The 21,419-nt window shown below is 38.4% G+C and overlaps 1 protein-coding gene across 14 annotated transcripts in view; it reads right to left on the bottom strand.

Annotated features, from left to right (window-relative positions):
• Positions 1-21,419, bottom strand: part of AFF2 (AF4/FMR2 family member 2) — a 328,163-nt gene that overhangs the window by 105,938 nt on the left and 200,806 nt on the right. For 10 of the 14 annotated variants that reach the window (XM_040572851.1, XM_040572855.1, XM_040572847.1 and 7 more), the window contains 3 exons: positions 20,551-20,643; positions 17,805-17,841; positions 17,502-17,553 (listed from right to left, as the gene is read on the bottom strand). In XM_040572851.1, the coding sequence (XP_040428785.1) occupies positions 17,502-17,553; positions 17,805-17,841; positions 20,551-20,643 (182 nt within the window). The remainder of the gene's footprint in view (positions 1-17,501; positions 17,554-17,804; positions 17,842-20,550; positions 20,644-21,419) is intronic. The other 4 variants (XM_040572852.1, XM_040572853.1, XM_040572849.1 and 1 more) reach the window with 1 other exon arrangement.

Genomic DNA, 21,419 nt, shown 5'->3' with positions numbered 1-21,419 from the left:
TTCCTTCTAGGATTGCTGGTGTTCACTTGGCCTGGCTTTTGAGGCAGAGGGATGTGAAAAACAGCACCAGTAGAAAAAAAAAGTATTAACCTTCTAATATATGACTAACATGGTTTTTTCTCCAATAAAATATGTGGCATAAACAAATTCCATAATGATGCTATGTATCATAAAAATTTTATTGGCACTTGTTTGGGATTACCCGCATAACTCACTTGTGAGTTCACTACTCATGGGTAATGTACTCATCTCAAATGCATGCTAAAAAACAGCTTACGTAAAAAGTCCTATTAGAGTTTACCAGACATTAAGCTAACAGTTTTTTTACAGAAGCCTCTTACAGTACGGTGGTTGACAGACATTACAAAAAAATCTGTAGCCTATAATAGGCAATGTTTTCATTAGGTTTATCCCAAGGATCCTATATAAAATTCCGTAAGTTCTGAACCAATGACATATATATCTATCTTGTAGTTTTACATTTCTTTCCTCCTCTCTAATCACAACTTCATGTCATCTCATACACATACCACTGCACTCAGAGAGAACAAGGTCCTGTGTCCCTTGGGTTAGGTCAGTACAAAGTATGAAAGAGTCCTTGCTGTAGCAACTATACCATCTAAATGGAAAGGATAGGGGATAGGAAAAAACACTGGTATTTACAGACTGAAAACCAAGACACAGTTTCCAAAAGGTCATACAGGAAGTCCCTGTTAGAGCTAAAATTAAAACCAAATTCTTCTGAGCACCAATTTAGTGTCTTAATAACAAATTTATCTCTCTCTCCTGCCCCCTCCTGTGTTTTTCTTCATCTACTGTAGTCCAAGCTCATCCTTGTACCATTTAAATATCTTTCATTAGTACTGCAAGCACCATGATTAGTACCCGTCTTTATTTAAAGCATCGAACACAAACTGCACACGGGGACAAGCAAATCTGTGAGGAGTACAAGTAAGATTACCAGGTCATGCACTCAGTGGGTCAGCGAGAGTTATGTTTCACACAAATAACTGTTAGAAACCAACCTCATAAACTCACTCCCAGTTCTTTAGCCCCACAGAGAAACTTGTCATGGAAACAGGAACGGGGCTGATGCTGAAGGGGCAGAGTTGAGTTGTTTTTATTTAGTTTTATTTTTCTCCTTTCCCCTGCTTTCCTCTACACATCTTTGGACTCACAGTGATACATGTGAGAATGCATTATACAGGCAACAGCCATACCTCCGGCATTGCCATGCCCAACCTGACACAAGGCCACCACCCAGAGAAACTTCTTTGGGCACTTCTGTGTCTCCTGCTACAGATTCTGCTTGGACCTAATTAGGTAAAAAATGTGAAACCAAAGATTTCTTGAAGCTGAGGGCATTTTAAGCCAATGAGGCAACCCAAAGTCATCACTTGTTGCAGAATCCTATTCAGCTGTGGGATTTTAACATAAACCAATGGGAAGATGTGTTTTCCCCTACTTTTTCTAGGAAATACATATTTTTTTTGACTGAAATAGTCATCCAAAAGATAATTCCAAGCTAATACCCTGAACAGAAAACTTTCATTTTAACCTAAACCCTGTGAACTGACGTGGACATTATTACAGGGTCTTTTGTTAGGATATATGGTGAAAACAGCACATAACAGAAACAAACAGTGCTATTGACAGGGTAGATGCATGAGGATATAACAAACTATTTTGTGAAAAGAAATATGTATTTGGAAGGAATAAGAAGGACCGTTTTTCAGATTAAGCTGATTTTGTGTGGATTAGCAGTTGTTTGAAATAGTTCAGAGGTTTGGCATGTGACAGGAAGCCCCAAACAACCTGAGAGTGGGCAGCATGCACACGAACCCAGCAAAAGCTCGAAACAAGCTGATTCTTCTGGAGAGAAAAATATCAATGAAGCAAAAAATGTTTCTACATTTTACACTGGCATCTATCCAGGAAGAAAAACCTTTTGACTGAAACTATTTCTATGAAAAGTTTTATTTTTGCTCCATTCTACTCAAATTTTCTTCAGCAAAATTTCCTTCCAACCACTATAAACATGTCCAATTACAAATCCTTGTTCTTATTTTCCCACTTTCAGTTTTTCTATTGAGAAGGAAAAAAAGGAAAAGGGGGCATGAAGACTCCAAAAGCACAAATCTTTTTTCTTAAAGTAAATATTTCCTTTCAATTTTCATTCTGTGAAAATTGATGACAAAAAATAAAATTTTAGGCAATGTTTTATAGAAAATACTTTTTCTATCAACTCACATATGAGAGAACTCTAAAACTTGGTATGAATAAAGCATATCTTTCCTTAGGTTGACCCATAAAAGAAACTCCTAATTTGCAATCATAGCAACAAAGTGAGGTTAAGAAAATGCTTTAGTGAATCTCTTGGCACAGTGAATATTAATGCAATATGGTTATCTCCAAGGAAGGTGGAAACATTACATAAGGAAGAACAGATTGTCCTTCTCATTTTCAGAATGATTTCCTATCTAAAGATAGACATGTCACTTGATTTTTAAGCACTTGAGAGCAAGTAAATTTCTCTAAAATCCAAAGAATATACCTGCTATTAACAACGGTAGTGGTATCTAATAAGAAAAGCACTTAAGCACAAACTGTACTTAATTTATCCAATAAGTAGCTATAAGTGATCAACACCAGAATCCTGTGGAGGAATTAAATATTCATTTTTCCTTTGCTGATTCAAGTACGGTTTTTACTCAGCTGCTGTGCAAGCTTGACAGTGGGGGAAAATGAGTCAAGTCAGCTATCCAGCAAGAAGCTCTATTTCATGGCAGGTGCTGGGAAGAAAGACACAGGTCTGCTCAGGGGGAGTCAGATAGGTAGAAAGTTTACTGACTTTCAGAACATTCTCAGTCATCAATACAGGAATAAACAAGCCATCTGTTTTCATTGAACCCATTGGCAAAGTTATCAAATTGCTGAAAAAAATATTTTTTTTTTAGCATAGGCAAGTACATTGCTGAGATGGCTTAGAGCAGGAGGAAAAAAGTGCCTGAATCAACAGAATAGATCAGATGTGCTGGATAAATGCTAAGCGGAAAGATATAGGAAGGACAAACACACATATTCTGCTTAGAATATATTAAAAACGAAATGTCAGAGGACCAGGCATCCTGGGAAGGGGAATGGAAAAAAGGAAGGTAATAAAGCAATAATCTCAGACGCAGCTCCGGAATTACCCAAAGTCTGCAGTGCTCTGTAGGGATTTTAAAGAGCACATTTAGAAAATTTGTTAGGAATTAGGAGAGCAGGGTCAATAAAGTTAAACTCTGTCAATAATCACTCTGTAATATGTACAAGGATCTTCCACCACAGTGCCCGAGGGCTACCTCTGAACTTAGAATTGAACTTTTCAAATTTAAAAAGACCCATTTATTGCAGCACGTCATTTGAGGAAATCTTATTATGGAAAAAAGCCTAAAAATAGAGCTGTTTTTTTAACACTCAAGACCGACCCCCCTGGAGAGCATCTACGAACCAAACTTTGCCAAGAGGAATATTTAATGAGAAGTTTTGAAGTCATTAGCCTGGCCATAACAGCACCCCACGTGACTGCAGAGGGATTTGGGAGACCGGAGCAGGCCACACATGGAGCGACCAGGTTATCAAAACACAGGGCCCAACTCTGCTCTCAGTGTGTGCAGGCCTAATACTTGGTCTTCACGCCTCTGAAGAATTAAGGTCATGCCTCCACTGTGTCATGGTGAGTTGTAAAGTGATTTTTAGCTCATGATGATCAAACTGGTGCCAGCACAGGAGGCATCAGAGCACTTGGCCCTGCTTCACCAGCCCATCAGCACTGGGGAGCATTACAGCGTCGTGGCAACCCCACAGGCCTTCTGCCATGGCCTGTGTAGACATACCAGCCCCCCAGCACTGGCCTGGGGAGCTCTAATGCAGGGTGACACCACCACTGTCCTCACAGCTCTCACCCTCATGGGGACTTTTGCACATCATCCCAGCCTCAGAGGCTCCGGCACAGGCATTAGGACAGTCCTGGCATACAGCCTTCAGGAGAAGGGCTACAAAAATTCATTGTGAGCTTATGTTTTACTTGAATATTTACATAAAGCATGTGTTCAAAGTTAAAAGTCCTCTACTTGCTCTTCTATAATTCAAAACATTGTGTAGTAAGGGATGCTATTAATACAGAATTGTAGCAGATACAGAATGCCAGAGATAACAGCCACTTGAAGTGTTTAGCTCCTAGTGAAAATAGCTAGGGTGGATGGTGGGAGTTGTGTGCTACACATCAAAGATCGAAATAACAAGTAATTTTTTTTGAAGAGAACTACCTAAATCGTGGATGGTTTTAAGAGGTCTATCTAAGCCCTACAAATGGATCTTGCTCTTTTTTTCTCAGATGACATACCAGCAGTCTTGTTTGTTGTTAAATGGCTCCGCCGCACTAAGCTGCAATGGTATGTTACCAGAAAACAGAAAATGCCCAGAAGTACTTGGGAAATGTGGTTCTTAAAAAGGACCTTCATGTCCTTCAGATAAATGACCCTAGGAACTTGACTGGGATGACTTATTGCGGGGTAAGTACACTAGGATTGCACTCCACTGTTAAATCATTCAATTTGTCCAGAAACACAGTAAAACAAATGAATCCACCACAGCTCATATTTGCTTCAGATTTAACTTTTGAATGTTGCAAATGAAAATGTGTGCTTAATTTTGGAAATTTCAGCTTTAAATTAACCGCTAATTTTCAGTCAGAATTTCTGTCAAACTGTCACTGCCTATGATCTAAATGCCTTGGGGACTGATCTGAACGCATGGCAACAAAAAGACAAAAAACACTAGATAGTCTTTTTCCATTAGTACCACGCTCTAGGAAAACAACACAAGACCCACAAAGATGCTCTTTGTCATCCCTTACACCCTGCAGAGTTTTGCTGTTGCCTAACAAATGGCCTTTAGGAACTCAGTCCTAGAAGGCACTTACCACCGAAATCCTAACCCAGGCAGGAGATCACACACATAGTTGCACCTGAGATTACACCTAAGAGTTGGTAACATAGAATGCTTGGGTCTACCTTCATCTCTCCTCTCCTATTTATTTATTTATTTATTTATTTATTTATTTACAGCAGGAAATTTTTTTTTCAGCACAATTTGAAGTTTTTGACAACAAAATCCCATCAGGTCTTCCACATGTGCGTGCACTTGAGTGCTGAAACACATCAACAGCATCTGGACTGAACTGAATGCACTTGGGAACTGCTTGAGTACCCTGTCGGCTGTCCTGGGCAGGCACAACAAATCCCAGCACACAGTAAATTAAGCAAATGAGCATGTGTTTCTGCATGGGAAACATGACAAGTTTGTCACAAACCCACTGAACGCTGCTCACAACTTTGTGGGACTGGGTGCTCACAAGTGCTGAACAATCTGCAACAGAAAACCTTGAGCATTTGACTCTGCATCCTTTCTTCATTCTGTTTACTTACTCTTTCCAAAACTCAGTGAAATAAACTGCAGTTTGAGGGATATTAAGACTAAACATGCTTTTTTTCTGAGTACAAACTCTGGTGCTGTAAATGATTAATATTAATAATGGGAAAAATCTGTCATGTATAAACAATATAAACAAACAGTAACAACCACTTAAATTTGTTAATCTGAGAATTTCTTTTCTCTGATTCTCTTCCATAAACAAAATATTTTTTTCATCAGGCACTATCCATTATGTTCATCCTTGGTGTAGTTACAAGGCAAAAAAATGTGGATTATTGATGAAACAGATCATAATGGCTCTTTCCAAGCCATTATCATCTATCATTTAAATGTGTATTCAATGAGCTTTAATCTGCAAATTTGTCACGATTGGGAGCCATTACGATTTAACAGATTCATTGTGTTTGCTTTATTCTTCTTTTAATATGATGCATGGTGCATGTTCTATAGATAACACGTGAAGAAATTTTACCTAGCAGAATGGACTTTTTAAAAAAGTTACTACACATGAACAGCTGCTTATTAAAGCCTTAAATCTTTATAAAAAAACAACAACACTGAAATGCCAAGTTGTTATACTAATAAATGAATCCTGCAAAATCTTCATACCCAGGCACAGTGCTCATTCTTCTGAACAGTCTCAGTCTCCGGTTACTTCTTACAACAGCACCATGACCAGTCATAACTGAGATTTCAACTACACAAATTTTCACCAGTCCCCTAAACAGTTATTATTTCTACTGGCTGAGATGAAGCGAACAAAATCAATGAATGCTCTCTCACTGATACTAATCAGTCTGAGTTGTGTACCATATATTACCAAGGATCTAAGCTATATCAATCTCTGGGTAGTTTTTTTAATTCACAAGAGTCTGTGAATAATAATAATAGTTTGCAATACCAACTGAAGCAAAATAGCATAACCAATTTTGTATTTTGGAGAAGGAATATAACATTGTTTTTTTAGCTCAATATTTGTATAGCTGCACAATTTGCAAAATTGCAAAAAATGATGGCAATTGGCAATACATGTGCTTTTACTGGTTTTTGGCTCTGGCAGATTAATTCCATATCCAGTTTGTATGTAATTCACTTAACACCTTCTCTTACTCAAGTTTTGCAATTTCCTGAATAAAATCCCTCTGAGAGTGAGCTGCACACTCTCTGAGCAAACTCCCCTTGTAGTCACCAGCAATATTGCTGTTTGCTTTGAAGATACAGTGGGTAAATGCAAAAAACCTCATCAACCCAGAATTCAGATCACGCTCCGGTTGTGATCCCCCTTCCCTTCTTGACATTATCCATGAATGTGGCACAGTGGGAAGGCTCCTCAGCCAGGCATGAGGCAAGATGCAAACATGAGATCAGAAGGACTCATACCATGCGATGGCTTACCTCATGCCTTCTCTATATTGCAGCAGGCTGCTCTGAACTGGTTTGGGGTGGGGACACATAGGCATGCAATGTGCACATTTGATCGACAGCTGTGCCAGGATTATTTGGAAAACGTGGCCTCCAAAACTGCTGTAATACCTAAGCATGCGTGCAGCCTGGGTAAGCAGCCTGCAGCCCTGCTGCAGTGGGGCTGCCCTGCAGCAGCTGGAAGCTCACCAAGCCATCATAGGTCTTGGGAGCGAGGAGGCTGTGCGTGCCCCGGGAGGTGGGCTCCAATTGCTCCTCAGGCCATGCCTGCAGGCTGCTGAAAGCAATGACAGTATGAAGACTTTTTCATTATACACCACAATATGGCAATTGCGCAAAAAGCCAGCGAGCAGTTGTGGTAGGACTGCATGACACCGCTGCCGCTCTGCCCACGTGAGGTGCATGTCGGCACTATGATGCCAGCCACCCTTTAACATCATTTGCACCCTGTTCACATATTAATGAATTATTCATGGCCTTTACAAGAATGGCTGGCTTTTTTCCTTAAATACAGATATTTCCAAGCATAAAAATATACACATCTAAAAATAAAAGAGAATCATCCATTCGGCTTAAAACAAAATAATCTCACAAAAAAGGAAGTATTTTTTAACAGCACATATCTACTTTATGGCACTGGTCTCTTAACTTAGTGCTTATGAGTTAGGGAAACAGCCCCTTGGTGGATTACTTTTCATAGTTTGCTCGGTAATGTGTTTACAAAGCCATTGTTACAACTAGATGCTTATATATTTTGATATACAGCTTATACTACAACAGTACATCTTCAGAGACTTCATGCTTATTTTAAAAACCTATTTAAATGTTTCTTTACCTTCCCTCCTGGCAAAAAAAGTTTATTGCCAGATACTCTAGGGCTCTATATTACAGTCTGACAGTAATTAAAGGCAGAATTAGTGGTGCTTTCGTAAGAAATGGTAACAGTGGCAAGTGTACACTGGGATGGGCCAAATTAATCTCTGACTGTAACTCCATTGAAATAACTAACTTACTCTAGGAACTAATTTGACACTTGAAATTTCAAATGAATGGCCTCTATTTTTAACTGTCTGACATTACTGAAGCACATAACTCAGAGGCTGGAAAATGTTAAGTGGATTTTATTTCCCTTTGTTAGAACATTGCTCATCTACTCACCTGCTTTCTGCTATGTATCATGTCAACAGTCTACTCCAGAAATCAGTGTTTTGTTAAGATGAGATTATAATGTATTATTTCAGTGCAACCTGCACTTAGCTAATGGTCATCTGCTCTTGAAAATTGAAAGTATTAGTGATAACCATTATCTCTAAACCACACAGTAAATGTTACAAAACATATTATCCAAAATTTTGTGGTTGTGAACACCTGTAATTTTTCCTCTGATCCTATAATCACACAATACACCAATATGCAAAAAATCTAATACGTTGGTAGTACAGTCTAAAGAAAACTAAAGGAATTATTTTTATGTGCATGCCTTCTACTTGAACTCAGACTCCAAACATGGTTTTAGGATTTTGCAGTGTGTGGAAATTAAGCTTTGACCAAACTATCTCTTCCAAAAATTTAATGCCATCTACCTAGAGTTGTTAGCCCTACACACGGTAGCTATAATCCATTCTGATTCTGCTGCAGTTATCTAGCTATACACAGAATCTAATCTAATTCAACCCTATTTGTCCATTAAGAAGACTCCTTTATCTGGTATGTAAAACCTATGCACTTTTATGAGATGTTTTTAATTTTATTTTTTATTTTTTAATAAAGAAGATGGCAATTCCTACAGGGACTTTAAGGAGTGGGGCTGCTAGGAGGCATCATCCCCCTGTGTCTGGTCACTCCTCACCACAACAAGGAGAGCAGGGGCCTCGGAGCATCCTCAGGATCCCCCGGTGTTTTGGCAAAGCGACAGGTTAACACAGGAAGGTGCTACAACCTGATATTCAAGGTTATTGGATTTGAGGATGAGGGGGATTCCTGGATCAAGTGCAAAAGGAGCAGGAAATCCATTATGTGACCCTTAGGGCCTTCTCCCTTCAGGTTACAACTGCATTTTGCTCTTTATGGGAAGAAAAACAACCTCCTTTAGCAGTGAAGGACTTGCATTATTATCTCTGTCTGACTGTTGCATTGATTAGATTGGAAAATGAGTAACTTTTATCACACTTGATCTGAAATAGCACTATTTGGCTTATGTTTATTCCTTTACATTTACAGAACAGATAATTGCATGGATCCTGGGAGTCAGACACAACGCCATGATGTCTCTTTTGATCTCTGGTGTCAGGTTAAAGGAGAAAAGAAAGAAAGTTAACCTGTGATTTAACACTGGCCACTGTCTGGCTCCTGCTAGCGGTCTGGTCTGGGTGGTTTAGACCTTTATGAGTGCATGTCTGGGTCCCTTCTTACCACATCGGTTCGATTGCTGCCACCTCTGATATCAGAGCCTGGTGGTGCTGGATGCTGCAGCATGTGCTTTGCCTTGTATTGCAGCAGATTTTTGCCTAAAACAATCAAGACAATTTTCTGTTCTTCTCATTTCTCTCTTCCTTATTTTTTTGTTAAGCACAAGGAAAGGCAGATTATTTCAATTAAAAGCCTATCACTGACAATTGTAAGCAACCTTTCTTCAGTTCAGTGCCGCAGTTGCAGTTTTAAGTTTCTCCCTGCTTCTGTCAGGATCTAATTTTCAAGGCCCCGTTGCCATGGCAGCAAGTTGGAATTTTAATCCAGTACTAAAGGTCAAGACAGGTCACCAGTTTCAGTTCCTCTTCAATCTCCCCATAAAGAGCCACAAAAAGAAGCTGAGATAAAGGTCTGACCTAACCAAAAATTCCAGTCTAGCACACAGCCAGACTTGAAACTATATGATTTGTATAGGCCTTCCAATTTGTCTGGAGCTATTGAAATTCATGCTAAATCAAAAATGGGCAGCACAGATTCACGTTCCTCTCTCTCTGCAGAAAAGCACATATATGTCCTCAAAATGCAGTTAAATGTATGTAACTTATCAGGGATATCGAAGAAGCAAATACTTGAATCGAGTGTAACAGGTAGGCAGGTAGTTGCGAAAGCAATCCCCTCATTACTGGAGGTATTTACTACTTTTACAGACTCAGATGAGCCTGACAGCTGCACTGAAGCCTTCCTTGTCAATACAAGGTACGTGAGTCAACATCTTTCTTTTAAAATCTGGGAAGATCTTTTTGTGAAGTATTTTGAGTAAACAAGACTTTTCAGTAAGGGACAACTTCCTGAAAGCTCATCTACCTTCAGATTTTTATTTTTTTATTTTTTAATTTTTTTTGCTATTTGTATCTTGAAGGATAAAAAGCTCCCGTGGAAATTAAGAAATAACTTTAGATTTGCCAATTTTCTAGACCCATCCCATGTTCTCTGCAACATGGATTTCAATTAAACAATCAGTTTGCACCTGCTGGGGTAAGGCTATAGAAGTCTTCCTCCTCCTCAAGGGCTACATCATATCTTCAGGAAGCTGTGGTAACAGCATTAGGAAAGTCTCAAAATGTGTTTTTCCAAGGTGCACGGGCACAAGCGAGGGAAGCAGCTCTTCCTCCAGGAACTCAGAACAGTAATTAGCACAGCAGAGTGGAATATTTTATTTTATTTTTTTTTTTTGTCATTTGGGAGGGCCTATACGTTGTAAGGTTAAGTCATTCTCAATCCGTGGCTCCAAGGGCTATCCAAGACAGGATAATGCAGTGAGCGTGACCTAGCCCCATGGGGTGTTGTGAGAACTTCGCTTCATAAAAAATAAGCCCTCTGGCCAGAAAATTGATAGGGTTTGGAGCCCTGCTGAGCCCTCAGTCCAAAGGATAATGGTAGCAATATAAGTTGCTCTGGACAGACGGTGTAAAGCTGAGAAAAATGTGGTGGATTATTGGGGTTGTCAGAGGAGTTCAGAGGAAAGATGCAAAGGATTAAGTTGTGATATTAGGAGAAGTGGTTGTTAGTCTTACCTAGGATATTTAGGACACAAATTGGGAGTTTGAAGCCCATTCTGGTATTATAAATGCCAAGTTTCCTGGCAAAACCCATTCTTCTTTCAAGCTTATCACCCGTTTCCGATTACAACTATTTTTTAGTATGGTGCAGATGAACCTGGGTGACACTTGTCTCAGTTTGTCTCAGGCTACTAAGATATGAAAGTAAGAATTAAAGTGACTAGAGGAAAGAGCGTCAGGAAGAAAAAGTGAGAAATGGCTGCATTCTGAACCTAAAGTATACTGACAGGTCAGAGTTAAAACAAAATGTCCAAACTAAGGTGACCAGAAAGCAAGCAAGAAGTTAGTTTATGTGCATTTTATCAGCAGGCGTGAAGCTCAGAAGACAAATGGGTGGGAGAGGTATTGTCTGTGGTGGCTTTCTCTGCTCTATCCTGATTTACATGTTCAGATTTACCAAGTGCATTTGTTTTTTCAAAATGAATGTTTGAAGTTGCACTGAAGTTCGGAAGTGATTCCATCCCACAGAAATGTAAATTGGGAGGTCGGTTTCAGACTGGCCTAAAGCCACGAAGGCACAACATATGCTGCTGCCTGTGGAAAAGCTCTTTAACTACAGGGAAACCTGTGGCAGATTTTCAGTCTTACTCATTTCCAAAATGGTAACTGATACTTACCAGACAGGGAAATGCATCCTGAACCCAAACATGTTAATGTACGTCATTTACCTGTCTATTAATACTGACACTTTGGTGGTCACAGTTCAGTGATAGTATTTGGCTGTGATGCATCCTACTTGAGAACAAAGTATTTCAATTTTTAGGGCAAAACTATTATTTTTTTTTTATGAAGGTTTATATAGAAACAAAAGAAATGGAAATGCTTCAATGCTTATTTGAGTTGCAATCATCAATGCTGGCAATACTGCAGTTGGGTAGCTTGTTTCAGGAATTCTTAAGGGCAGTAATTATATGTCTGTGATAGTCAAGAAAACCTATTCAACGTTGATCAGCAAAATATAAGAGAATTAATTTAGTTCTGTTCACACAATCTTTTAAACAGATTTATAAACATGTCAGGAGAAAGAGATCACGGAGAAGAATGTATTAGGAAATAACTTTATTTTGACAGGGCGGTTAAACTGTATGTGAGCCAGCTAAATAATGAAAACAAATTAAAAGTCTAATTTAGAAATTATTTTGAATAATGGGCTTATCTTCAAGGATACATGGCTTTTAATTATGACACTGAATTTTAAAATATTTAACAGCAGCTGAAATGTCTTGAAAATTTGCTTCTATGAGCAACTGGCCATAGGAAATGCTTGTATGTTTTAGTTCCAATTGCTCAAAAGTAGAAACCTGTGGCAGTGAAGAACAAAATGATACAACTGTGACTGGTTATCACTGCTCCAAATCCCAGGTGATAATATGTAAGAACTTATCAGGGCAAGAGGATGCAAAGCTAACTTCTAAACAGCAAAACAAAATAGTAAATATGAAAGATGAATGATGTCTCATCAGACAGACCTTCTATTTTCATTTTCTATTTGTCCCTTTAATATGGTGCACTGTAGCTCTCTAAAGATTAATAGAGTTCCAATTACATGCCAGTGTTGTTTCACTTATCATAATTTGTCCACGGCAGTGTAAGTCCCTTGTATTCATGACTTCCCAGTTTACCCAGAGGGAATATCCTTGGAACTTCCCACTTCTAACAAACAGGCAGTACTTAGTCTAGTGATTAAAGCTTGCCACACTTACTAAGTGGAAATGAATGTACACTATAAAAAAAAGCAGGCTATCAACACTGGTGGGATCAATTGACGCTCTTGTGCTTTAATACAATTGATTAAAAACTGTAATCAGAAATACTAAAATCTCAGCTTCTTCAGTGTGTTACATCTGGGCTGGATTGTGACTGGATCTCATATACGGAGTTGAAACATAAATAGAAACATTCTCCCTATTATACTTGGAGATGAATTTTACAAGTTTTTGGTTCATCTTATTGAACGGGAAATAATGCATCAACATTGAATGCATCCCAGGTTTTAAAAACTGAATCCTTTCAAGGTTAAGAATTCATCAGTGATTCTTGATTTGAACATTCTGAATAACAACATTACGTGTTGTCGCATTATCCAATATACAATCCTTGGTGTAAAATCCTCTTGATGTCTGATTACTCTTCATAAGGACCTCATGCTGATTCATTTCAAACCGTGAATCACCTTTAATTCATAGCTTGAACATGCTGCCAAATTTTGGTTTGCATGTTCCCAGGTGGCTATCCCTGACACCGTGGAGAACTTCCAAAAAGCCATTAGATACTTAGGAAAAGTAGTTAGATGTCAAGAAGCACATTTCCATTTTCAAACAGACTTCCATCAAGTACTATGATAATCTTTGGGATTAGAAAAGTATTGGTATTTACGGAAATGTTTTTAAAGCTGTGAAGTGAAATCCTGGCCCAGCTGAAGCCAGTGGTGTGCTCCCTTTGAAAAATCTTTTCTGAAATATCACATAAAAGGTTTTAGCTGCTTGTTTTGCTTTTCAGCCGACTGTATTTAGCTGTCCTCTAGCCCCCACACAGGTTGTGTATCATTAAGTATCATGGATCACAAAAACCTTATAAAGACAAAATAAGCTGTTTTTGTCTGATCCATAAAAATTTGTTGATCTAATTTTTTAATGGTTTCTGGTAGTTCTCTGAGCCTATGAGAAGGGCCTTTTAATACTGTATTAATACAGTAAGTATAGGAAGTCATTTTATGACAGGGGAAGAATACCATTATGATTACATTCTTCTTTTTAGCTAGGCTTTTATGGAAACTACCCAAGACTACTCTGCAGTATGATTTTGAAACACAGGATGTGCTTGATTAAAAAGGTTCTGGGTAGTTTCCAACTGGACCGAGGCCAAATGCTAACAACCAAACAGAACAAAAGAACTGGATGTTTGAGGATGACATCCTCGCAGTGGTAATTATATAACAGAAACCTAAGTCACGAGCTAAGTATGTACCCTCGAATTCATGGAAGTTGACAGAAAATCCTTCTCAGTGCAATTGGTTGCACACCTTATCTGTTCCTACTTGCTATGCTTCATAACAAGCTAATCAGAGTAGACTGGATGAAAACTGACTGCACAGCACCCAATGGAGTCTTACAGTGAATTTGAAATTAAAAAAAGAAAAAAGAGAAAAAGGAAGCCAAGTGCCATACTTTCACGTAGACCAATTTCAGCTACAGAAATTCACCACACTCTACACACACACCAGTGGTTCAAAATTTCATTTTCAAGACTTTTGAGTAGAAATTAAGATCTGATATTAGTTACATGAATTATTTAAAATACTCCTGATCACTCGTGTACAATGTAGGTGCAGAACTTCAGTGCAATCCCAACATCATCCCTTTGGCCTGATCTTTCAGGATGTCAATGTGTCTACACTTGAATTTTGTAATGAGGTACAGGCAACTTGGCTGCTGGAGCAGAATACATCGTGGAGGCAAAGCACCTTTGTTCTGCACACATGCCTCAACTAGTCATGGTATAACTCAGTAATACAGTGAACTCAAGCACATTAGTACTAATTTTTGCAGATTTCTAATCAAGCCAATGGAGTCTGTAAGACTGTCACTGTAAATAGAAAATATAACTTAACTTTCCCTGGAATTGAACGTTAGCTTAAAAAGTTGGAAAATATCTAGAAAAATGTCCAGGTGAAAAAGATCCTTAAGAAAGGATATAGATGAGCAAACCCAAATCCTTTCAGGTTCGATCAAATTGAAATCATAGAATGGTTTGAATTGGAAGGGATCTCTAAAGATCATCTAGTTTCTGCCATGGGCCAGGACACCTTCCAGTAGATCAGGTTGCTTAAGGTGCCATCCAACCTTACTTTGAACTTTTTCGGGGGGGGGGGGGGGGGGGGGGGGCGTCCACAACCTCTCAAGGCAACCTGTTACACTGTCTAACCACCCTCAAAGTGAAGAATGTCTTCCTTACATCTAATCTACATTTACTCTCTTTTAGTTTAAAACATTTATTCCTTGTCCTATCGCTACATACCATGGCAAAGAGTCTTTTTCCATCTTTCTTGTAGGCCCCCTTTATGTATTGGAAGGCTGAAATACGGTCTCCCCAGAACCTTCTCTTCTCTGGGCCAAACAACCCCAACTATCTCAGCCTCCTATTGACAAAATACATGAGGAATTGGTGGGGGATACAGTTCTGAAATCAGTGAGATCATGCTGAGTGGTTGACAGTGTAGCTGAAAACATTACCGGGGATCAGTTGGACTGTAATTTTACTCCTACACTCCAATGTCCCTGAAATGACCCAATGTTAGAAAGATTAAATCCTTTCTAATACAATGGCATTCTGATAAATACTAAATTATTAAAATACACAATTACTGCAGGAGCTGTCAATCTATCAGGGTTTGTTTGGATCACATTATCCAGCCCTAACTACTTAATACCATTATTTCTTTCTGCCCCACTTTCTGCTTTAATTTCATTATAAAGTACAATAATTCCGATTGAACATGGTGGTGACTACACACGCAGATCTAAAGAAACAAATTGGCCTTGTAATACCAAGTCTCACAGTGGACTGCCTTCTAACCTCACAAAGCCCTATGGAAATTCTTGGAAGCTGCCTTAACAATTTTTCTGCAGTAAAAGAGAAAAAGTGATAGTAATGGGTTAGCTGATCTTCATTTGGAAGCTAAAAATAAAAGTATCTTTATTGCAGCTCTGATCTCTCATGTGTAAAATCTATCACCTACCATAAGAAGGCAGTTCATTGCAGCAGAAATCTGATTGATAGTACTGGAACTTTAGATCAAGCAGCAGAACAGAGAGCAACTGGTTCATAAAATGTACTCAGTGTCTTCGGGTTTTATATCAGGCTTCCTATAGAGAGCTTTGGTCCCATTAAATGCACTATATACCACTGAGCTCTGAAGCACTGTTCTTCTGAAATTCAGCTTATAACTATAAACCATGATTGACAAGTCTATTACTGTTGGTTACAAACTATTGAAATATTGTATTTTATAGTATACTCACTAAAATATTTTCACAGTGGAGTCCAAATACACTTGCTTTAGAAGAAAAATCAGTTTAAGATGTAATAATATTTTTTTTTTTTTTTTTTTTTATTTTTTACTAGAGAATGTGCTTGATGTTAGGTTTGGATCACTTAGATGTTCTGAAACATGAATGCACCCATTCTGCTATGAAGAACAGTGGGTCTAGTTTGGCTAGATTCTTTAAAAAAAAAAAATCAGCAGTCCGTACTGGAAACCAAAATAGCAAAAGGGAGACACTAATTTGACACTGAGTTTCATAAACAAATGCTATTCATGCAAATTATTCCTAGCATTCCTACCCAATTCTCGTTTGATCTTAGTAATAGAGCATTTAATTTTAAGACTGATTTAACTGTTTAAACAGTTTTGTAAAGCTTTATGCAAGGAACTAACCTTATTTGAATGAGTACTTCCATGAGCTGACTTTACGAGTAAAGAACTGGACCTTCAGAGCCTGGTGAGTGTATCAATGAATTGGGCACCCACAGTCTAGTCCCAGATCTCTTACATGGTCACAGAGACATCACTGAATTCCAGCAAGCTTTTTACTGTACATGAACTTGCACTAAAAAGTCATGTATTTAAATTAATTAAAAATAAATAAATAAACGGAGCTCTCTCTCCATTGAGTTTTCTTCCCATATAGGGATTTACTTAAAATCGCTTCCCTACTAGATTAAAGAGGAACCACCAGAAACACTTTGAAGTCATTCTAAATTAACATATTGTATTTACACAAACTTCAGTTAAGCTAGTACAGTTCTGCATTTGGTAGTTTAAAACTATTGAACACTAAAATACAATAGCAGCTCTGAAATGAAATCAGACCCACATATTTTAGTAAGTATAAAAACAACAACCTAATTTTCAAAGTAATTAATTTCTACTTGTAAATTATTTTGAGATGCTGGGGTAGAAGTAGGAAAACAGTGCAGCTTCAACCCACTGCCACATTATTGCAGTCTAACACCAGAGAAGCACCAAAGAAAAATGGTTTATCACAGCGGAGAATTAGCTCTTCCACAATTTTCAACTGTCATATTTATAGACCATCTGTGATTTTCAGCTGTTTCAAAATGTATGAAACTCAAGACCCACTTTTCAACACCAGCCAGTAGTATCATTCTGTACTATGTATTTAACATTTCCTCACTGTATAAATGTTAAAATTCCTGCATCATCTGTTCATTGGGTTGCATTTTCTATTGTAAGAGGCTTAGTATCTGATGAGAGAAGCATAAAAGTGATTTAATTTTGGCAAGTTGTACAACTAAAATCAGCATTATTTCTGCTTAATAAACTCATCTTTCATACATATCTCTGTTAGCTAATGCTTAAAAAGAAGAAATAGTAATAGGCACTGAAAACATAAAACTGGTTTATGGCTAATTTTTAAGGACTACTGAGAACACCTGAACACCAGGACAAGATAATGAGTGGAGCTAGATTTTAGTTACCTTTGGAGAAATAAGCTCATTCTTTATGATAAATTTAAAACAAGATTTAAAGCTGGAAATAATAATACTTACGACTTTTGTGGCACTGACTTAGTTGCAACTTTCCCTGCTGGATCGCTCCACTCTGCAAACAAAGGAAACACATTTTCAAATGTCAAAAGATTACTGTAGAATTAAAATGCACCCAAAGCTGTCAGCCCATCTAATTATACTTGGTTTCACAACATGCCATGATGCATAACATGTAATAAAAAATGGAACTGATCTGCTTTAGCACCACAGAAATTAATTTTTTTTAGCCTTTGTTTTAATGATGTTAAGCAGGAAAAAAATAATACAACCCTGACTGTTAGGACCAGGATGATAAAGACCTACTTTGTACATTGTATCCTGAGGTCAGATGTTGGGAGTCCTACAAAAAAGAACACACAGAATGTCAGCATTAGTTTAATGAGATGAAGAAGGTAAAATTCTGAGCTTGCTAGATGAAGGGCACTAGTATTAAAGAAACAGGGAAGGAGATGATACAGGGAAGGAATCGTGATTGTTAAGGCAACACCAGTGACATTAGTTTAAAAAAAACATTAACTGTGGAGACAGAGCACCACTGAGGGACAATTTCACAGTTCAGACAAGAGCTTGTCCTCTTCTGCTGTAAATCTACATGCCCCCGCTCCCCCCCTGTTTTTTTAAATAAAGTCACTGTGATGGTTTATACCAACAGTGGTCTACCCTGTTCCAGGCTTGGCCATGGATGTGTGTATGGGGCATCTATGATGTAAAATTTAAAAGCATTAGATTTAGCACCACTGCCTTTCTTTTTTGATCTCATTGCTTGAAAATACAGTAACCTTTTACTGATAGTCACAGCATTTTTATTTGGGCTGTGACACATAGGATTTGATAAAGACGCAGGTGGCATTTCTTCACCTGATGGACATTGGTCCAAATCCATACAAAATCAATGGAAATACAACATTACACCAGCAAAGAATCTGGCTCGTAACTCTGAGAATGCTAATGCAGGGATTTTTGTTGGCTTACAACAGCTAAGCTGCTCCCTTAATGTCACACTGTTTTCTTCCTTAGTTTTTCTCTAGGCTTTACAGTCCACAGTGATTGTAATCAGTTTTCCTTCCAAGCAGAGTTTGATCATTTGAAATTAAGGTGTTATTTACAACTTCGTCTTACAGCCAGGCACTACTTTGCTGGGAGTGTTAGTTCTGTAGGATGTTAAAGTCATTAAAGCCCTCACTGCACTTCCTCTTAGGGCATTATTAGTTCCTAATATTGTACTGTGCTGTCAGTCAGTCCCTTGTGAAGTAAATCATGCCCTAAGAGTAAACATGGCACTTTAAATCTGAATGTCAAAGGGATAAATTGGTCTGATAGGTTCCGTCTTTGTTATCACATTTTTTATATATGTTTCTCATGAGGATTCTTAGTTTTGTAGTTAAGCTGAGAACTTCTAATAGTGCCTCTGTTTTATATGGCTGCAAAATCTAGCCATGTTATGTCTAAGATCTATAATTTGGCTAGCTATAATTGATTTAGGGTGATGTTCTGAAAAGACATTTCTGTTGTTTTTTGAAGTAAAACTAGCTAACATTTATGCGCTTGCTTATTTCCTGAAATGCTAGCTCAAAAAATCTAATTTATAATTTATATTAAAGTGATATGGTCAAGAATTTTAGAATCAACATTTAACTTGCCCAGAAATCATTAACTTTGACGTGGATCTTAAAAGTTCAAAGCAAACAATAGGAAAAGAAGAGCAAAACAAAATTTTATCTTCTCTGAACCTATTCTAGTACTGCTCTCAATGGAGATAGCAGCAGCCTGCAGGACTGTGGGGCCCATCAAAAACAGAGCACTAATTTAAGAGATTGTATAAAGTAAAAAAATACAACTTCCAGTGGGCAAAAAACTTTATTCTCACATACTTGTATATGTATTCACACAGATAGGAATCTACTTTCACCTAAGTGGGTTCAACAGACTTTAACCAAATTTATGGTGAGGATTATACTCTGGTATGATTATGATTTATGATACTTATTGCTGTAGTAGTCAACTGCACTGACTTTGGCAGTGCTGGAAGAGTAACAATCACATTCCATTAAAATAAGACATTCTGGGCACTGGCTTTGTTATTTTTAAGGAGCCACAGATACTGCTAATTTCATATGATTTCCAATTAAGTATGGCGGCTGCATTTCAGACAGGAGAGTATCTGCCAAACAGATAAAATCAGTAAGAGGAAAATCACATTCCAGCTTCTAAAGGAGGATGTGATTGCTTGAACCATAATGTCAAGCAGTACCAGTACAGCTTTAAAAGCTATTTTTCAAGGTCCTGCCTTTAGAATGTATGTGGCTCCATGTCAGACCAGTGTACAGTTCCTGCTCTAGGGAAGTTCACCCTTCCCCAGACATCATCACCTCATTGATTTTCAGGTCCCAGCAAAAGATACCTCTGGTAATGCTTGCTTTGGGTGCAGGCTTGATCTCTAACTGTACTACCAGAATCACAGCTAGAAGGCAACTCCAGAATTTGGGCTAAAGGCATGTTCAAATCATACAGCTTAACAATTCACTGCAGGACAGGTGAACTGCAGGTACTCTCCAGCCAGGTGCTTCCGATGTGGCAACTGCTGAGTGCATGCTCTCAGAAGGGCAATACCAGGCATTGCATTATGTAGCTGTGTGTCGTTGGAATGTGCATGTAGACAGATGCCCTAGCACTGTTCACAGGCAGAAACATTTAAAGTCACCACAATTTGACCATGCAGCCTAAATGTCATCATGCAATCAATCACAAAGACACAGAATGCCCTATCAGCCATTGTGTTACACAAATAACAATTAAAACCAAACAAAACATATTGCACTGGATGTAGAATGACTCTCATAACAAGAAAGATAAAGTTCACTTTGCCTCCACTGTAACTTCTGCAGCTTTAAATAAGCAGCCTTACTAGTAACAACAATCTGATTGGGAATTTCCAACTAAAAATAGTCTTAGAAATTCTTTGAAATGGAACCAGTTAAAAAAAATAAACTTTCCACTGAAGAACACTCAACAGAACAGAACGTTAATCAGGTCACTGGTAATAGCTTACTTGTACCTTGCTTGGGATAGAAAACTTGGTCTGCTCAGCCTTGCCAGGAGTGTGAATAGCAGTAAGAGGAGGAGGCCAGGAATGGGTCATCTCCTAGGGAAGAAAAAAACATGCTTTTGAAAACAAATTCATGTAAGTAAAGAAAAAAGAGAGGAAAAAATGATCACGTATGCTCCACTGAGCCAGGGGGATGTAATTGCTTAGGAAGCATCACCACTCATCCTTCTGTGGTAGGTAAACATGTGAACTACCCAACAGGCAGCATATGCGGTAAAGAGGGTGAGGACAGGTTTTAGTCATGCACATTTTGGCCACATGTGTCTTCATCAGTTTGCACCTGATTCCACTTTCCTAGTTAGGCTCTCAAGCTGTATGGATGAAGTCAGCATAGGCAGAGAAGTGGGCTTTACCTGCAAAGCCCAAGCAGGAAAGGGATCTGGAAAGGGAATTGGGTGACTTGCATGGAGTTACACAGAAAGCCCATCCTTTACTAGGAAATCCAAATCTCGGGTGAAAACCTGATTACCAGACCACCTAACCAACATGCCCTTTTCCTGATCAATCTGTTGATTTATCGTTTGTACACACGTATTCCAGCTGTCTTCAAAAAAAGCACCTGGGTGCCTGTGGCTATGAAATAAAAACAGAAGAGAAAGTGCACACCAGGCTTTTCCATGCTGCGGCCCAAAACTGTCACCCCACTGAGCTCAGTGCGAGCAGAATGGAACTTACGTTCAGAACAGGGGGAAAATCAGTTAAATGCAGAAAATGCAACTGTGTTGTTTTAGGCAAAGCTTGTAAATGCCCTTGTAATGAGTGTGTTTTATTGTGGATGCCACTCCATTCTCTCTTATCTTTGTTTTTATTTA

Source organism: Cygnus olor, chromosome 13, assembly GCF_009769625.2.
Source record: "Cygnus olor isolate bCygOlo1 chromosome 13, bCygOlo1.pri.v2, whole genome shotgun sequence".
In the NCBI taxonomy this organism is placed as follows: Eukaryota; Metazoa; Chordata; class Aves; order Anseriformes; family Anatidae; genus Cygnus; species Cygnus olor.
This window is presented reverse-complemented; position numbering and strand designations above follow the sequence as displayed.